The 17,910-nt window shown below is 29.0% G+C and overlaps 5 protein-coding genes across 7 annotated transcripts; 2 read left to right on the top strand and 3 right to left on the bottom strand.

The window, feature by feature from the left end:
- Window positions 1-3,220: 3,220 nt before the first annotated feature.
- LOC116767048 (tRNA-specific adenosine deaminase 1) lies at window positions 3,221-5,031 on the bottom strand. The gene is made up of 2 exons (XM_032657200.2): window positions 3,870-5,031; window positions 3,221-3,536 (listed from the first exon to the last, which is right to left on the bottom strand). The coding sequence occupies exons 1-2, from the start codon at window positions 4,799-4,801 to the stop codon at window positions 3,236-3,238; spliced, it is 1,233 nt and encodes a 410-aa protein (XP_032513091.2). The 5' UTR covers window positions 4,802-5,031; the 3' UTR covers window positions 3,221-3,235.
- A 4,006-nt stretch (window positions 5,032-9,037) lies between these two features.
- Window positions 9,038-10,903, top strand: LOC116767032 (major facilitator superfamily domain-containing protein 9-like). Of its 2 annotated transcripts, none has more exons than XM_032657181.2 (5): window positions 9,038-9,277; window positions 9,418-9,549; window positions 9,645-9,774; window positions 9,860-10,078; window positions 10,149-10,903. In XM_032657181.2, exons 1-5 carry the CDS (start codon window positions 9,233-9,235, stop codon window positions 10,850-10,852), a joined length of 1,230 nt encoding a protein of 409 aa, XP_032513072.2. In that variant the 5' UTR covers window positions 9,038-9,232; the 3' UTR covers window positions 10,853-10,903. The 2 variants fall into 2 exon arrangements, with proteins under 2 accessions (XP_032513072.2, XP_061377548.1); XM_061521564.1 differs by having other exon boundaries at window positions 9,094-9,112.
- A 179-nt stretch (window positions 10,904-11,082) lies between these two features.
- On the bottom strand, window positions 11,083-11,497 carry LOC116766920 (protein PET100 homolog, mitochondrial). The gene has a single exon (XM_032657064.2). The coding sequence runs from the start codon at window positions 11,364-11,366 to the stop codon at window positions 11,148-11,150; it is 219 nt and encodes a 72-aa protein (XP_032512955.1). The 5' UTR covers window positions 11,367-11,497; the 3' UTR covers window positions 11,083-11,147.
- An 874-nt stretch (window positions 11,498-12,371) lies between these two features.
- Window positions 12,372-13,798, top strand: LOC116766921 (protein spindle-F). The gene is made up of 2 exons (XM_032657065.2): window positions 12,372-13,225; window positions 13,387-13,798. Exons 1-2 carry the CDS (start codon window positions 12,484-12,486, stop codon window positions 13,737-13,739), a joined length of 1,095 nt encoding a protein of 364 aa, XP_032512956.1. The 5' UTR covers window positions 12,372-12,483; the 3' UTR covers window positions 13,740-13,798.
- A 1,808-nt stretch (window positions 13,799-15,606) lies between these two features.
- LOC116766747 (large ribosomal subunit protein bL32m) lies at window positions 15,607-17,862 on the bottom strand. 2 transcript variants are annotated; one of them, XM_061521691.1, is made up of 5 exons: window positions 17,803-17,862; window positions 17,489-17,579; window positions 17,166-17,405; window positions 16,050-16,180; window positions 15,607-15,800 (listed from the first exon to the last, which is right to left on the bottom strand). In XM_061521691.1, exons 1-5 carry the CDS (start codon window positions 17,845-17,847, stop codon window positions 15,663-15,665), a joined length of 645 nt encoding a protein of 214 aa, XP_061377675.1. In that variant the 5' UTR covers window positions 17,848-17,862; the 3' UTR covers window positions 15,607-15,662. The 2 variants fall into 2 exon arrangements, with proteins under 2 accessions (XP_061377675.1, XP_061377674.1); XM_061521690.1 differs by having other exon boundaries at window positions 17,791-17,862.
- Window positions 17,863-17,910: the final 48 nt, after the last annotated feature.

Consider the following 17,910-nt stretch of genomic DNA (forward strand, 5'->3'; position numbering starts at 1 on the left):
GAGTTAACAGTTTTTTGTACATTTCCGTTTCTAAGAATCTAAACCTACATCCAATATGGCTACTATCTACTACAAGAAATACATAACTTAATTTTACCGTCCAGCGATTGTTGTCATTTTAATAGTATCAAACTTTAATGAACACGAATTTCTTGTCGTTTTGAATCGTTCGAAAGAAAATACAGACGAATTGTAAACCTCCTGCTTTTTTGAAGTCGCTTGATAAACACACATACAATTCTAAGTTCAAGATAACTAATAAATAAATTATCTTTTTCTTTTTTAATAGCGTCAAACAAAATGATTTATATGAAAAACAGAATATAATATATAAGTAAACTTCGCTCTAGTATCTGCTGAGATTTATTAGGGTGTTAGCAGTGTCAGATTTTCGTAACTGGAGTCTTAACCATGGCAATTTGTTGTGTGTAAACAACAAACCGTGACAGCACACGCCCCCAGATAAAGGAATCTTATGAACAGCCAATTGACGACCTAACTGTTATATTCATAAAGGCATTTTAAGCAAACGGACAAAACAAAACAAATTAGTAAAGATGGTAAAATTAATTGGCTAAAATTTATAAGAACGTAATATTGCAAGTCTAAATGATAGTTATAATCATGGGATTCGTTATGAAACATGGTTTAAAGAAGACATACAAATATGTTATAATAAATATCTATGGTTCGACCGAGCTGCGCACGCGCTCACCTGCCATGATTTATTTTCTAGGCGGGGTATTGTACTGTCAAAGTGAACAACAAGAATAAACCCACGGATGACCTACCTAAATGTAATGTATTTTAATAGATGTTTTATTGATTGATAAAATATTTAATTCATGAGATATTTGAATTGTACTTTAGGGAAATATTACTCTTCAATCTTTATGGACGTTTAGAATAGCTCGTGTTCACCGGGCAAGAACAATATTATCCGTCCGAGAGATACGGGATACCCACTTTCTAAAACTTTATAAAAATGAATATTATATTTTGTGTCAATTTAAAATAAATACCTAAGTTAAGTTAAGAGTTAAGACAAAGTTTTTTAATACCTTAGGTTTAAAATATTACGAGACCGCTCATCATATAAACTGGGTAATGAAATAATTAAGCCTTAAGCGAAACTCATTATTTCAGATTCAACGCGTCTTTTTGGTATTTTTATATGATCCCGACGTTTGTTAGGTTCAGTTATGTATACTACTACAACTATTTCAGCTATGTGAGGTCCATTGCTGGACACAGGCCTCCCTCATCGACTTCAAAGTGGTTCGGTCTGAAGCGGCCTGCATCCACCGTGAACACGCGGCCTGGTTATATATCATTGAAATAAATTATTCTTTAAGAACTTATCATAACTTTATGTTTCATACATGTTATTGTTATAATTTCTAAAATAGGATATAAAAAATCACATAAATTATGCTTGTAAATTTCACTTCAAATATAAAATGTAAAATCTGTAGATATCTTAGAGAGGTTAAAAAATAAAATTATAGGAAAATCTATTGTTGCCTCTTAAATGAAGAAAAATATATCTCCGTTGTTTTTGACAACGTTAAGATTTTTGGTAGCAAGTATAAATTCAAGGTAAATAAAAAACTATTAGAAAATAATAACAGTTAAAATCGTGAGGATTTTTTAATATCTAAACTTCAGCGGTTATATAATTGCGATAATCCCTGTTATCGTTAAATAATAGTGCCTAATCTACTATCAATTACTTATGCAATCGCTTTAGGCACTTCCTCTTTTGAATAACATACGTCATTTGTTTTACTTAAACTACTTTATAATGGCAGGTGGTCTTTTCTACAATCGTCGAGGTGGGCGTCTATGATCTACTGACAGTGACTATTCCTAGAAAGTCGATTCGATGTCTATTCAATAAGATGCAGGATTTACTCAAATAGCTTAGAAGCTGTGTTAAAACATCCATTAACTTTTTATGTTAGGTATTTTAACAAGTATCTACAGAAGTGACACGAACCTTTTATAAATTTATGTTACTCGGGTCCGAGTCTTAAATGCTATGGATTAGATAAAATAACAAGGTATTTTTAAGGAAAGTCTAAAATTATAGTATTGGTGTAAACGATCAGGTTAGTCCGTAATAAAAAAAAATATGATTTCTTTAATAGAATTTCTTTGCATATTTTGTATAGTTGTCTATGCTTTTTCCTTTAATTTTTCACACTCTTTATTGTAGGCAGTTGGAAAAAAAAGGTTGGTAAGTGATAAAGGTTAATTGGTAACCAAAACAGTCGAAGGATATGAAACGACGTGACACTACAAATGTCAACGATTTTTTTCTAATTTGTCAGAAGCGTAACATTATCTCCATGTAGGTACATATGTAAAAACTTTTTCTTGAGCAATTGGCTTATTTTTAATTAACCGATAGAATTTAATTAAAAAAAGAATTTAATTCAAGTATCAACGTTCGTTACATCCTAGTATTTGAATAAAGAATACAGAAAAGATAATTCTATATTTATACAAGTTGTAATTACAGTCATGGATTTTTTAAACAATTATAATCAGTAATTAATATGATTTAGGTCTATTAAATTTCCTTGATATGCAAAGTGAATAGTAATGACCACAGACCAAGGTTTATAAAAAATATCAATTTTATTAAATTTTTGACAATGTTTATATATGAAATAGGCTGTGTGCGTCTGCGTGTTTGTGTATTTGTTTATTTGTCAGTATCATCGTAACTCGTAACGGATCGACAGATTTCGATGCGCTCATTTTCATATGAAAGCCAGTGGTTCGTAAATCGTAACTTTGTGTGCTTTATATCCGTCCAGCAGAGTAAGACACCACTTTTACGTAATAATGTAAGCCGTTTTTGATTGTTCGATAAATGCTTCAAACGGGCCATTATAGTACAAAGCACAATCGTTTTTTTATATAATAAATTATGTTATTATTATTAACATAGTGCTAAAATATGTACCATGCTACTTTTGTCTTATAAATAGCAACAATTTGTGAAATCTTGAAATATGAAGGTGAAAAAGACATATTACACTCTCGACAAATAAAGAAAAAATATTTTCTTTTAAGTTAATTATGATCTGTAAACGAAAAGTAGAAAAACCGTACTAAGCCTGAATTCATTTAACATAATTCTTCTAAAAGTATAAAATATCCTAATTTGTAAACTTCTTCAGCAATCATTAATCTCTTAATAAAACAACAGTTTAATTTACTTTTATTATTTATCGTTTATACAAAAATTCCATATATCTGGTTTGACTGTCCATGCTTTAAAGAAATTGTCTTTTATTTCTGTCCATTTCTCCTGATACAATACAGCTTTCCGTTTCATCTTGTTGTATGGGATGTCTTTTAATTCCTCACAGCAAATAATCTTTTTCAGATCATGATTTTTTTCAAGAATCTCCAAGAATATTCTGTATAAATTGTATTTACAAATACTTAAGCAGTGGTTTAAAGAATTCGCTTTCTTTTTTGTTAAACCCAACTTCACACCTTGAACTGCGACCTCTTGTAACCTTAAAAGACAATAACGTTATTAGGTCAAAAATATTATGATATAATAATATATAATTTTTAAAACAACATGATTTTAGCAGTAACTGTGTTCATAATAAAGCTAGCATGCAAATCAATGAGTGCTAATTATTACAATTTAAGAAACTATACATTTTGTAAGAAACAGAACATATTTGATATTGGCATAAAAAAAATACATACTAGTCATTAAAATAGTAACATTAAATAAGATAGATGTCTCATAATATGTATTAATAAATATTTAATCAGCAAATTTAATGGAAAACATATTTTATTTTCAATATTATACGTACTTAAAACAAAACACATACCCATTATTTATGTTTACATATATTATACTGCCGGCTGAAGGTCTGAGGCTATTGGTAGTTCTAATATGCGGAAACACTATTGATGAGTTATGAAATTCAGGAACTACTTGTAATCTCCCTAGTACATCTTCATTATCCCTATATATTAGTGCTCTGTGTAGGCTCTCTTTGGAATAAGGTGTCCCAGAGCCAAATATAAAGCATTTAATAAAGATGGGTTCATGTAAAATTAAACTCAACAATGCTCCTTGGATGCCTAAATGGATCCATCTAGCAATTTTGTCACTACATGACACCGATAATGTACGATCTCCTCTACCGGGTTCAGTTCTTACTTGGCCTATTAGGTGATACTTATCACCGGGTTCCTTTGGATCCTGGTTTCCGTGTGTTAAACATTTAGCTCCGGTTCTATGTATATCCATTTTAACTTTCTTACTTTGTATTTCACATATATTAATATCAGCTTTTCTCTTGCTATTAATAATTAAATCTCCATAGTCATCTTGTTCACCACACTTAGGTATGATCGAAGCATCTCCACAAGGCATCTGTGATGAATAAAACAAATATTCTAGGTTATCTTTTAATTTAAATTTTTCATTTTCTCTGATGAATATTGAGGATTTTTCACTTAAGGTGTCTAAAATGTTTTTATATAAATATAAAAGAAATCCTCTTCTAGCAATTATTTCAGCATGAGAGTCATTTAGAATGTTACCTAAGGATGACATCTTCGTAGCTCCAATACATTTTGAACCTGTTCCCAAAGCTACTATTTTATTGTTCTTTGATATTTTATCAAGTTCAATCACACATGACAAAACAGTCCACTCGCTTTCAATAGGTTTGCCATTTTTAGGGATGCTCTGATAAAGGTTTATGCAATCTTCTGTGATTTTATTAATATCTGAAGGAGAATAGTATGTCATATTTTGTAATGTTATATCTTACGAATTTTCTCTAGTAGAATATAATGAGTAGTAGACCCTGGACACAACATTCATAATATTTTATTATTTTTAAGCTATGGCTTCATTCACACTGGAAGTGTGGAATATGTAAAATTCATTGACACGAGCAAAATTCAAACAAAATTCATTAAATAATAAATATTATCTACAGAGCAACTATAAAGTAGACAATTCACAATTGCAACAATTGAATTGTTTTACATTCTTCCTTTTACAAATGTGTAACAGCGCTGGATTCTAGGTTTTTAGATTACACTAAAATGCTTTAGTTTCCTTTATATTGAATTTATTTCACTTACCTCTATATTTATTACTTTTATTTTTATTCAGTTTTTAAAGCTTTTGAAAGTGACATTAAATTTTACACTAATAGTTTAAATTACCAGAATTGAAACAATCTAAGCTAAATATATATATAATATTGTTAATATATTAAAAGTATAAAATAAAATTATATTATATTACAACTATCGAAACCATATTTTTTAATGGGAGTGCACTTTCTAGGACTTCATATTCCCAAAGATTTTGATCTCAAATATATTTATACTGCCTAAAAATCAAGTGTGGCTTGAGGCGTCAATGCAAGGGTGGTTTGTCATTCCACGTCTCATTATAGCGAGATGGATGTAGCCATGTTACCTCGATTTGAATATCAAAAGAAATAGCCTGGCGATCGACAAATAAATTAAAAAGCAATCACAGTATCATATCCCCGCCTACATCGAATTATCACGGTCGAAAATTGCTTTGGTACTCAAACTCCGAATAAAACAAAAAAGTTTGCTTCATGAAGGAATAAACTCGATTTGTGTTGCTTGTTAATATCACATTTGGTTATTCCTTTAGAAACGAACTAGGTGTACTCTTTATAGCAACATATGTGAATAAATTTATAAAAACATATTTAATACAATCGCGTTTATAATATTAAGTCTATACTCAAATAATAATATAATACATATCAGTTACATCTAATACGTCCTTAAAAGACCACAGTCTCAATTAAAGCGTTTATCGTTTGTTCTCATCTCGGTAATGCAATATGAATAATTCAAAGTATTATGCAATAAAAATATAAATTGAAATTGTCGGTAGGACCCCTGTAGCGTGAGACACCTTGTTATTGTAACAAAGCTTCAATGTCGACGATTTCAATCCGTTTATAATACTAATAGAAATTGTCTTAATTTTTTTACGCAATTTGAAATTAATTTCTTACAAAATCTTTGATGTTATAAAACGTTGACAAATTGTAAAATGTTTTGAACACATTTTCTTAGTGGAAGTATATTATCTTCGGATCATAGGTTAGCTAAAATCATGAATAAAAAGTTATGTACTATGTAAATGTAACAAACACCCAGTGTCTCAAACTTATTAAGGTCTTATGTACTTAGTTTAGCTACTTATATATTATTTTATATTAATTTCATTGAATTTAAGACAACTTCCACAGTGACACTGCTTGATAAATAAAACCAAAAAACGAAAACCAGTATTTTTTAATTCTTCATTAACTACCCTGTCGGCACGAAAGCCATAAAGGAATCCTGATAAAATTTTATGTACCTACCTGTAATAGTGAATGATAACTGTGATACGAATTAGAAAGAACTACTTAATTGCTTTTCAACATAAATCTATTAGAATATAAAACAAGATAACGTGCAAGGCCATTTATAAACCCTAAAATTATACGTTTCATTTTATAAAATGACTTAGACTAACCGTTCTCATAATACATCGATAACTAACTCCCAGTTTACAAATTTAACATTAATGCGAAAACATAAAAGCTGGCAACATTAAGTTGAATGGCGATAAGGTATCAGAATCGTGCCGGACTCACATTAGCACTCGGCACGTTCCTAACCCACGGAATCTGATGCAAGTGAAGATACAATACGGTTTTAAGATTTTCATGTTATTATACACAATCGCAAAACTAGGAATGAATATCGGCTGTTATTGTATACAACGTTACATGATATCACGAACTATTTAGCATCTAATATCATTTCTACGACATAACCAAGGAAAAGTTAAAAAGTATTAAGTAGTTTCAAATTTTTAACTTTTACACAACTAAACATACCCGATACTAATTAATGAGCAAATCGTGCAAATTCGAATTCATAAATAAAATAATTACGGTTACATTTAAAATTTAAATCCGTTAAGTGATACATTAAACCTTTTATAGAATTGGACTTAGCAACTACTTAATATGAAAATTTATGAGAGTTTCTAACATGACTTTAGGTTCTGCTAAAGCAAAGCCACTTGAATAACCGGTGATCAATTAATTCCGCGCTACAGGACATCTTTATATGCCCGCTGATAACGGTGGTGGGTAATAACTAGGTATTAGTGTTAAGATTTCAAAAACCATTGAAATTCAATCAATTATCACTTAACAAGATAAAACATTATTAATATCATAATTCGAGAAAACAGACAAGTTTTAAAATGTAATAATGTAACATTTTCTCTATTATCCAACATCGTCCATCAAATTACTGTTACAGTTATATTAAGCAGGTTTGAGATAATGGAAAAACAAGATTCTGCTGCAGCCGTTGAAACTAAAAGCCAGCCAGACCAATTGCCACTTATGAAACAAGATAGAAGGTACACAATATTTTCAGGGTGGTCTTAATTATAATAGATATTTTTTTGTCGTTTTATCAAAAGGGTAATAAATTAATAAATAACGTTAAAATTCTTTCTTATAATATTTCTAAATTAATCATAAGGAGTATAATTTTTAAACGTATACAAGAAGGTAGAAGATATTTCAACTTCTTACCTATTTCGATTAATAAAATAACTTTTTAGAATAAAAAAAATCAATAACTAAATAAAAAACAAGTTAAGTAATTGTATTCATTAGTTACTAATTCTAATATAAACCATAACAGCCCTATAAGTACAAGACAAAAAAATTACTAATATTTATTCAAGACTCCTTAAAAAAATCATCTGCAAAATCCATTAATGACGTATTGAAACCTTATTTAGTGCTTTAATACACACAACACACCGATAATAATATAATATCTAATCTAAAAGCTTTTCAGAATTCAATAAGGTATTAAAAGGAATGATATTTCTTAAGTTTTGTTATTATCAGTTGTACCTATTATGGTTTGCTATTTTATTTTAGTACTTCAAAAGCTACAACCTTACGCCATTGTGCAAAACAATACCACATAAAATATCGCATGCATTATAGAATAGCTACTTGCCGTCAGGTAGAGTCCTATAAATAATTTCTATATACTTCTTTTTATTTTATTATCCCTGTTTACATAATTGAATTTGTTGATTTATTTTTGCACAGCAATTTTTTGGAATTACTATCATTTAATATAAATCATTAAAAAAACTCTTATAACTTATTTATAATTTTGTAGTCGCTTGAGTATTGTAAAAAATACACGCAAAGATTATTTTTTAATATCAGCTTTCCATCAACAAACTCATTACAATCTTCGTATAACTGGGGTGGTGAATGCTGTTACACGGAAAAGTTTAAGTAATGTTAGTGCAATTTACCGAACCGGGTCTTCGTTGAAAATGAGGTGATGATATCCTTGCATTGAAATCGTAAGACTCAATATTTTCTAACATTACATTTCAATGATTTTAAAATTTATACACATTTAAATACATGTTATATAATATTACGATCATTGCTCTAATTGCCCATGATTATCAGCATTAAAATGTATTTCATCAGTATTGTTAAAATATTCAAAACTTTAAACGTTAAACCTAAGAAAAGTTCATTTGTGGGAAAACTCCTTTGCATGATAAGAAATATTATAATTTAGATTGCCATCTCCTGATAAATCAGCGCTTTGTTTATTGCTTAAATCATTATAATGAACTTAGTTCAGTTCATGACATGTTGGATATATTAAAGTTATCACAAACACAGTTTCTATTTCTTTTACTATGTGATTATGGTATAGTTATGCACACATTAGAGATTTTCGTAGAAACTACTACTACTATGGAAATAATACGAAATAAAAAAGTGCTCTCGAACACATTTAGAAAATCCTACTTGAATTTATGTTTCAAAATAGATTTTATAATCTTTTCAAATCTAAATTTTATTAACATTCTTCGAAAATGCTATTCTCATTTCATATAAAATGACATTGACAATATTTTGATAAAATCACAGGTTTTTATAACCTTATGAAATGAATATATGACTTTTACTTATACCAAAACTGGAATGAATAATGAAATTAAGTAATAATAAGAATAAATTTGCGGTTTTAAGTCTTTTACATGTTAAGCAACTCAAATATCGACCTTGATTTTTAAACCTTCTTGATAATGAGTTGACTATCATATTCACAGTTTGTGTCAATGATGTCTTTCGAAATATCCCTTTTGCAGTTTGTTGCTTTTTTGGTTTGTTTATTAAAATGTTTATAACTATATATTTTACAAAACATATTTTTTTAATTATTGAAATATTATCTATTATTTTAGACATCATATGTATTACATACCTACATGTTTGATACATTGATTTGAAAACATATTTCCAGGATTTACTTGCTGTTGGTCTGATAGTACCATTAATACCTAATCATGTTAAACAAATGGGTGGTAGCCAACTATACATTGGCCTTCTTGGCTCCATTTATGCTGGTTTCCAACTGGGAGCAGGCCCACTTATTGTAAGCAAATAACTATAATTTTAGAATAAATTTAATGCTATGAATCTATTTTTTAATTTTTTTTTTTTTTCAAATAATACAGTATTTCCTTTTAGGGAAGTTTAAGTGATATAAGAGGACGGAAACCAATACTACTCCTAACACTACTAGTATGTAGTGTTGCCTACATGACGTTGGGTTTAACGTCATCTATTGCTATTATATTTGTATTGCGGGCTGTTTTAGGTTAATAATTACCTTAATATACACATTAATGTACATTTATTACACATGATGAGAGTTTAAAATGTAACTCATTTTCTTATTTCAGGTCTGTTTAAACAAACACAATTATTAACTAAAGCTTTGGTACCTGATTATGAAAAAGTGGAAAGCAAACAGTCCCAAATATATGGTAAAATGGCAGCAATATCAGGAGTTGGAATAACATTGGGACCAATTTTTGGTGGACACATAGTTGAAGACTACCCTCATTATGGATTCACTATTATCGGTGCAATTGTTAGCACCTTCTTTTTAATAAATGCAGGTAAACTATTAAAACAACATTATTTTTTTTAATAATACATCTTATGGTATTAAAAAATACATTGTTTCAGGATTGATTTACATGCTGCCAAAAACTGATTGTATAATTAAAACTAAAGCCCAAACAAAAGATGTATCACAGAATTTCTTCCAATCGTTACTTTCTGGCATTAAACAGACTTTTGTTGAGTTATCCAAAGTGGAATGGCTAAAATATTGGAAAATTTTTATGTTTCAAGCCTTAAACAGTTTTGCTATGGGTGTTTATTACTCTAGTTATGCATTATATCTAAAAACACAGTTTGGTTTAACTCCAAAGAATATTGGATATGTGGTATCCATACAAGGAGTTATTGGTGCAATATCTTCCTTTTTGATGGGTCGTATAAACAGTTTATATGTCCATGACAAAGACTATAGTATACGAAATAATCATGTATTTTTATTATTAAGTACATCCTTATTAGGAATATGTTTGGCATTCAATATTTATATGTATTCAATTTTGTTAATCCCATTAGCAGTAGGTAATGCAGTCGGAAGACTGGTGACTCTTGAAATGGTGCTAAAAAGAAGTAAAGGGGATCATAGGGGAACTTTAATAGGAGCTTCCAATAGTGTAAGGTCATTAACTGGAGTCATAGCACCAATGGTGGCTGGTTTTATTGGGGAATTTTTTGGCATTTCATATGTTTTATATGCATCTTTCTTTTCAACATTTGTTGGGCTTATATTCAGTTATCAGTTTAGAAGTAAACCGAGTAAAGTGGATTAGTGGACATTGAACTTGGTTTATATGAAAATAAATGTTTTGTGTAATAATTGAGTTCAAATAAGTTTTATTTATTATATTGTTAAACTTCACTTGGAATATAATATTCATATTCATGAAATATTAGAGGAAAATAGCTGAAAATATTATTTTGCATTTTATTAATGTGATTAACAAACATCTATTACTCTTAACGTAAATTCAAGTTTTGGAATAAAAATAAAAGCAATATAGAAGTCACTAAAAACTAAGAATATTTATTTACACAAATTAACCTAATATTTATAAAATTAGACAATTATTCTTCCTCCACGACACGCATCTGTTTCTTTCTCATATCTTGTATAAGCTTCTGAATTGCTTCTCGATTTTGTGGATTTTCTGGCGGAATTATTTGCCGTTTCGTATTAGTGACCCATTCCTCAAAGTATGCAGGTTGATTGAAATAGAAAAATAAAGCCACGGGAAAAGAGGTATACATAGCCATTCTTGCAACTTCTAACTTCCAGTTACCCATTATTCGTTATTATTATAATCAATATATAGGAAAAACAATTATGAATTGAGAAAAAATATGTTATTTGGTCACTCGCTTCTATCTCATGTCATAATTTTACGGTTGTCAAATCTCAATGGTCTGACTTTACAAATGTCATAAGGAGGTTTCAACTATTAAAATTAGGAACAGTCACACGGTGTGAACATGTACACAATTTATATTTGGGTACATTTAATACTAATCACGACTACATATTTAATCTTGATTTTCATATAATAACTTGGCTCAGATCCTAAAGATTCTTGACGACTTAACATTAAATCATTAAAGTTTTTACATATATCTTTAAATTGCAGGTCGGCGGAAATTTTGAAATATGTACTTTTATAAGAGTACAATTTACTGCCACATTATCTTAGATTCTAAAGCGATTGGGAATTCAAATGAAATAAAAAAAATTACTAATTGATATGAGAACCGAGCTCACCAACATTTTAAAATGATTAACGAAAACATTGACATCTAAATACGGTTTTCTTAAAAACCTCCATTTCCATTGTCCTTGCGACTTCACATAAATGTTTGCATCCAGAGTGGTGATGGCTTGTATCGAATATAAAGCACCATTATGAAATAACACAATAGTGTTTTACTCACAATCCCATAGTATTTATATTTCAACGTATTTACGTTAAATGATTTATTCTGTTCTCTGTTAGAAAATATTAGTTCATACCAACATACGGTATTAGATTGCATCACATTGATTTACCAAAGTTATTTTTATTTTAGTGTATGAATGTCTTATCACCACTACGATTAAGGCTAGCGATACATCAGGATATAGATATGCATGATTGCCATAGATTTTTGGTTGGTTGTTTGTTTTAAATGTAGCCTTCATCCGTGGAAGCCATAGGATTTTGCGCATTATGATATTGTTGTTGTTTGTTTAAAATATGGCCTTCATCCCTGCAAAGCATTATAATTTTGTGTATATGCAATTAATTCACGTTTTGACAATATTCACTTGGGTCTTGACAGTTGACACATAAACTGTATACTGAGATAAAGAATGTTGTTTATTACTACTTTTATTTGTAATTAATTAATTTTATAAGTCTTAAATATAACTATGGATTCTTCTTCAATCGTAAGTTTTAATAATGATTCTACATACCAATCTACGCTTAAAGGTGATAGCAATAACATAAGTGTACATGAATTAGCTTTACACGCTATGAGAGACAGATGCCTGTTACTTCAACGCAGGATAAATACTTTAGAAACAGATAACATGCGCTTAAAGTTAGATATATCGAAATCAACTGAAAAGGCTCCTTATATACCTTTGCAACAGGATGAAAAATCAGTTCTGCAACAAAAAATTGCAGAACTAAATAAGCAAAAGTCACAACTTCTACACCATGTATTCATGGTATCATGTGAAAACAAAAACTTATGGAGCAAACTTTCATTATTAAAGAATCCAGAAAGAAATGCAATTGAACGCCCCAGAAATCCCCTTGTTCGCACCAACACCTACATACACAGTACACCAAAATGTCACAACCAGTATCAAGAAAAATATTCCGATTCAAGCTTGGAAGAAATATCACTAAAATTAATTAATAGTTACATACAAGAGAAGTCTCAACTTGTAGAACAATATGAACAAATGGCTCAACTTCAAGACATAGATGATGACATATTGAATGTTGATTCAATTGGTTTCACTTACATTGAAGATCCAGCGATGGACTCACTTACAGAAATACGAAATCACACAGATAAGTTACAGCAGCTCAAGAAAGAATTGGCTCAACAAGAAAAAGACTTGCAATTAGTTTTATCAAGATTAGAGACTATTGTAACAAGTAAGTCCATGATTATATTACATCTTAATCTATAAAACAGTTACTTCACTTTTGATTTCACTTATATTCAAAGAACTTGAAGCAAAATACTGTAAAAATTTTATTAAGATTTATGTCATATTGTTTTTCCTAGTAACAATAATATTTCTTTTTGTCTACAGATGGCTACAAATGTGCATCTTGCCTTAAAAGTCAAGAGAAAAATACTAATTTTGAAAACAAGGAAACGGAAACAAGCAATAGTCTTATCATGAACAAATCATTAATGAATGCAAATTCATATGATGACAGTTTCAATGAACGAAAATCACCAACAAAATTAAATTTAGAAGGTAACCTGGATGTTAACGAGTCATTTGATAGAATATGTCCAATATGTGGAGAAAAATTTAAAGATGACACCATGTTTTCTGAATTTCAAACCCATGTAGAAAATCATTTCATTGGTGAAAATGAAGTTGATTCTATTGACAATTATGATACCATTCCAAACTCACTTGATAATGTAATCTAGTTATTTAACACACCAAAAGGGGTCTTTCTTCTATTTATTATTATACATTATTTATTAAATGTTGTTTTATTTGTATTGCCATCATAGTTCTTTACCTTGGCTCAAATACTGAACTTATTTATTCACAATATCATAATTTTTAATAGGATTTTGCTTAACAAAAAAGATAAAATAATAATGTGTTTATACTGATTATTCATCGACAAGTTCTATGATAAAATATTAATTGACTTTATTATGTTCTACTACATAAAAAAAAAATCACAGATTTCTAGTCCCAAATGTATAATCCGGAATTGTTTTTTTTTTAATATTTTATTGATTAAAATTCAAGCCAATAAGAAAATATAAATGAAGTGAATTGCGTATTAATATTTTTTATATATTATGCAATATTACACGTTATAATGTAACACACATTTTTTAATTATGGCTTTTACTTTACATTTGTAAACTTAAAGTTCAAAGTGTATTACTGATATATTGATAATGTCAAAACGAAGAAGTAAACAATCTATATAATATTAAAAATCATGATTATAATTGGTCCAAAAAATAAAAACGTTGACGTTGCTAAAATATTCCACGTTGCCAGTGCGAATGAAGGCATAGAACAAAAAAATATAATAATTTTTAAAAATGAATACACGAGTTTGCTTAATCTGTACGCAAAAAGCAACCTAACCTATTTGGTTAAAATTTTTATTTTAAATAGAAATGTTGTTGAAATAATTCACTATCCATTTTTTGCAGCTCAATATTAAATATCAATAATGCTGCGAGAAAATCTAGTTTAAACCAATATTAATTATTATTCGTTTAACCTTCGCGTTAGGCAGTGCCGGCGTTAGGGGGGCGCGTGATGGGGCGATGGCCCAGGGCGACAAATTCGGGGGGGCGCCAAGGTCTGAAGTTGGAGTCTCTTGCCTCTCCTGGTGCAAACCCTCAGAACTCTCCTCTACGCTCTGTGCATATGCATATTTTTTATTGAGATTTTTTTTAGATGGATTTTTTGAGGGTTTGTGGACGATATCGTTAGAGTCGCTCCTCGACCACACGGTGCTTACGCTTACGATTGGTGCAATACTTCCACCGCCAAACCGATACGCGTGACACGTGGTAGATGGTGGGGATAACTGAACCTTCTACGTCCGCGTCGTTAGCTCTGGGTAACGCTAAAGAAAAGATGAAATTCTTAATATAATTTTACTTGGGATCAGCAAAAAACTAACACTTGAAATTGCTTCCCTCAAGTGGGCGCCACAATATTTTCGCCCGGGTATCAGTGGCCCTTACGCCGGCACTGGCATTAGGGACATTCAATATAAGGCAGCAGCCAAGCTGCATAAAACAAGTTGGTAACTTAAATGAAAACAACAAAAAAATCAATACATATTATCGTATTTTGGCGTTTTTTTCTCATTCTATTTACTGAATGGTAGCTGATTATAAAGATTTCATTGAAAGAAATTTGAAAGGTGGTATGCATATTTTTTTCATTTATTATGCACCACAAAAAAAAGCATTGTTACAAGGAAAATGATATGCAGAAGGGAAAATTTATTTCTCAATAGTGGTCTCTACATTAAACAAAAACCTTTTTGATGTAGGAAGAATGTACAGAAATGGCGGGGTAGATACATACCTATAGTTAAATTAGAGACAAATTAACGTATTGTGGATTTCTTTAAGAAAATAAAAATACTACATGTTCACAAACCAAACTGAGAGATGTTATTTCGGTTTATTTAATTCAAATGTCTTTTATTAAATTAAACAGTGAATTGAAATATCTTTTTAACATTTATTTCGAATTAATGGATAATTGTAGAATTACTACAGATAACATCCATAATAAAACCATGAATTACATTTACTAAATTTATTTTGAATAACCTCTATTTAATAGACATGAAAGATTATCTATGCTAAATCTGTGGGCTTGACATCTTTAGATTCTGATGGTGCCTGTGTTGTCTTCTGTAATAGATTTTTGCTAAACCACTTAGGCCTCTCCTTTTTCATTTCAATTACTCTTTTTCCTTGCCAAAATTCTTGAGGCTGTAAATGTATCATATATTAAATATTATTCATGAAAATGTATACAAATGTCTTATTATAATAAAATAAAATTTAAAAGTTTATTAAAGTTATTAAAATATAAGTTGCAAAATTAAAATAATTAATTTGGATATTAAAAATATTTAAATAGTAAATATAACTTAAAATCTAATTAACCCATTTATTTAAAATATAAATGAAATAAGTATATATCACCATAAAGTATGTATATAAATGTTCATAACAAACCTTTTCAGGCAGTTGATCCCCGTCATATAAAACGATTACATCATTTTCGATAGGTTTGTTTGTTCCCAGTTTTTCTTGAATTTTTTCTTGTATTTCTTTTGTTTCCGCTTCTACTTTCTTATAACAGTTACCTTAAATAAATTAACATACATCATTTTAGGTTTTCCTCTCAAATAAGAGTAAAATTAGAAAAAAATTGCAATAGTTTAATAAATACTATTAAACATTTTACTTAATTGGTAATCAAATTTTTTTTACTTAGTAACATATTCATGTTTCTGACTATAAAATGTTTCTTTCTTATAATTAAAATAATAATGATGAATTGAGCTTGGAGAGATCTGTGTAAGTTTTTGAAGAAAAACACACATACTATGGACTGTATGTCTTAACATATGTATTCATATCTTCCTGTCTGTTTCGTAGAGCTTGAAACTGAATTAAGTGAGAAACAAATAATGTGTACTTAAAAAAATATATATGAAATTGGCAGTATGTCTTATAATTTTTTCTTGTTATTTGCCGAAAACTACATCAAAATTATAGTATTTGTATTATGATGTCATAATTTATATTTTTGTAGCTACATTACAACCCATTATAACATATTCGTGAGAAAGAATAATAAAAATACATATTAAACTGTCTGTACAAACTTTAACACATAATAATTAGTAGGACTTTATTCTGACCTCTAAATATATTTGGTTTGTTACTCGATTTACAAAACCTGAGATTTTAACAAGAAAAAGTTAGATATTTGGCTGTAGATAAAAATACTTATGTGTAAATTTTTATAATGACGTTTTACTTAGAGATTAATAATAAAAAACAAACTCTGTTGTATAAAAGTCAGCCTTAATGCCAAATTTCAATAACTTCTAGATAATGTTACTAGGGTGAATTATAATCATGTGGTATAATAATATTGAATATGTATGTAATATGGTCTAAGAGTAGAATAATCTAAATTAATATACTAATACTAGGTTATTCTATATAAAATATATATATATATATATATATATATATATATATATTGATCATTTCTGAAACCTCAAAAGATTGTAGTCATGTCATATAAGACTTGTACGACTTATGTTTAATTATATTTACCACAAAGGCGACCATTCTCATGGTAATGTCCGCATTCATAACAGACTATGATATTTGTTTTAGGCACAAGCATCTTCCATATATAATCAGGACTTCCAAACTTCCTTTTCCACCTCTTCTCAACTGTTCTTCTAAATTTTGGTACAGCCAACAAAAATCCATCTCCAATCAAATCATTCAAGGAAAATTTCTTAGTTATTTTCTCACTGGGCTTATCATAATCAAATGCCAAAGCCAATTCTGGAATAATGAGATGTTATTAAATAAGAATACGTTTTAAATATGATTACATTTAACTGAAAATTATTTTGTATAAGTTATACCTCTGGGTGGATATTTAAACATTTGTAAGACATATTTTTCAAATTTTTTTAAAGCATTTAAAACGTTACAAACTCGTGGAATCATTGTGATCTGGAAACAAACATTGAAACATCATAATTAACTGCAAATTTTCTGCTCTCAAGAAATATAATTAATTATAGGGTTTTAGACTAGGATATTAGAAAGCGAAATCCTCAACTAATAATTTTATAATTAATTATTAAAAAGGATAAAAATGTTTTCAATATAAAATGTACTTGAATGCAAAAAAATATAAAATATTAATAAATGAAATTTTTACCATAACACTCACTTTTGAGGTTATAAGCGAGTAATTTCTATTAATCGGTACTGACATTGACAATTCATTTTTCTTAGTCCTTAGTCCTTCCCTACTTTATATTTAAAATTTTCAATAATT

This window comes from Danaus plexippus, chromosome 10 (assembly GCF_018135715.1).
Source record: "Danaus plexippus chromosome 10, MEX_DaPlex, whole genome shotgun sequence".
NCBI classification, from domain to species: domain Eukaryota; kingdom Metazoa; phylum Arthropoda; class Insecta; order Lepidoptera; family Nymphalidae; genus Danaus; species Danaus plexippus.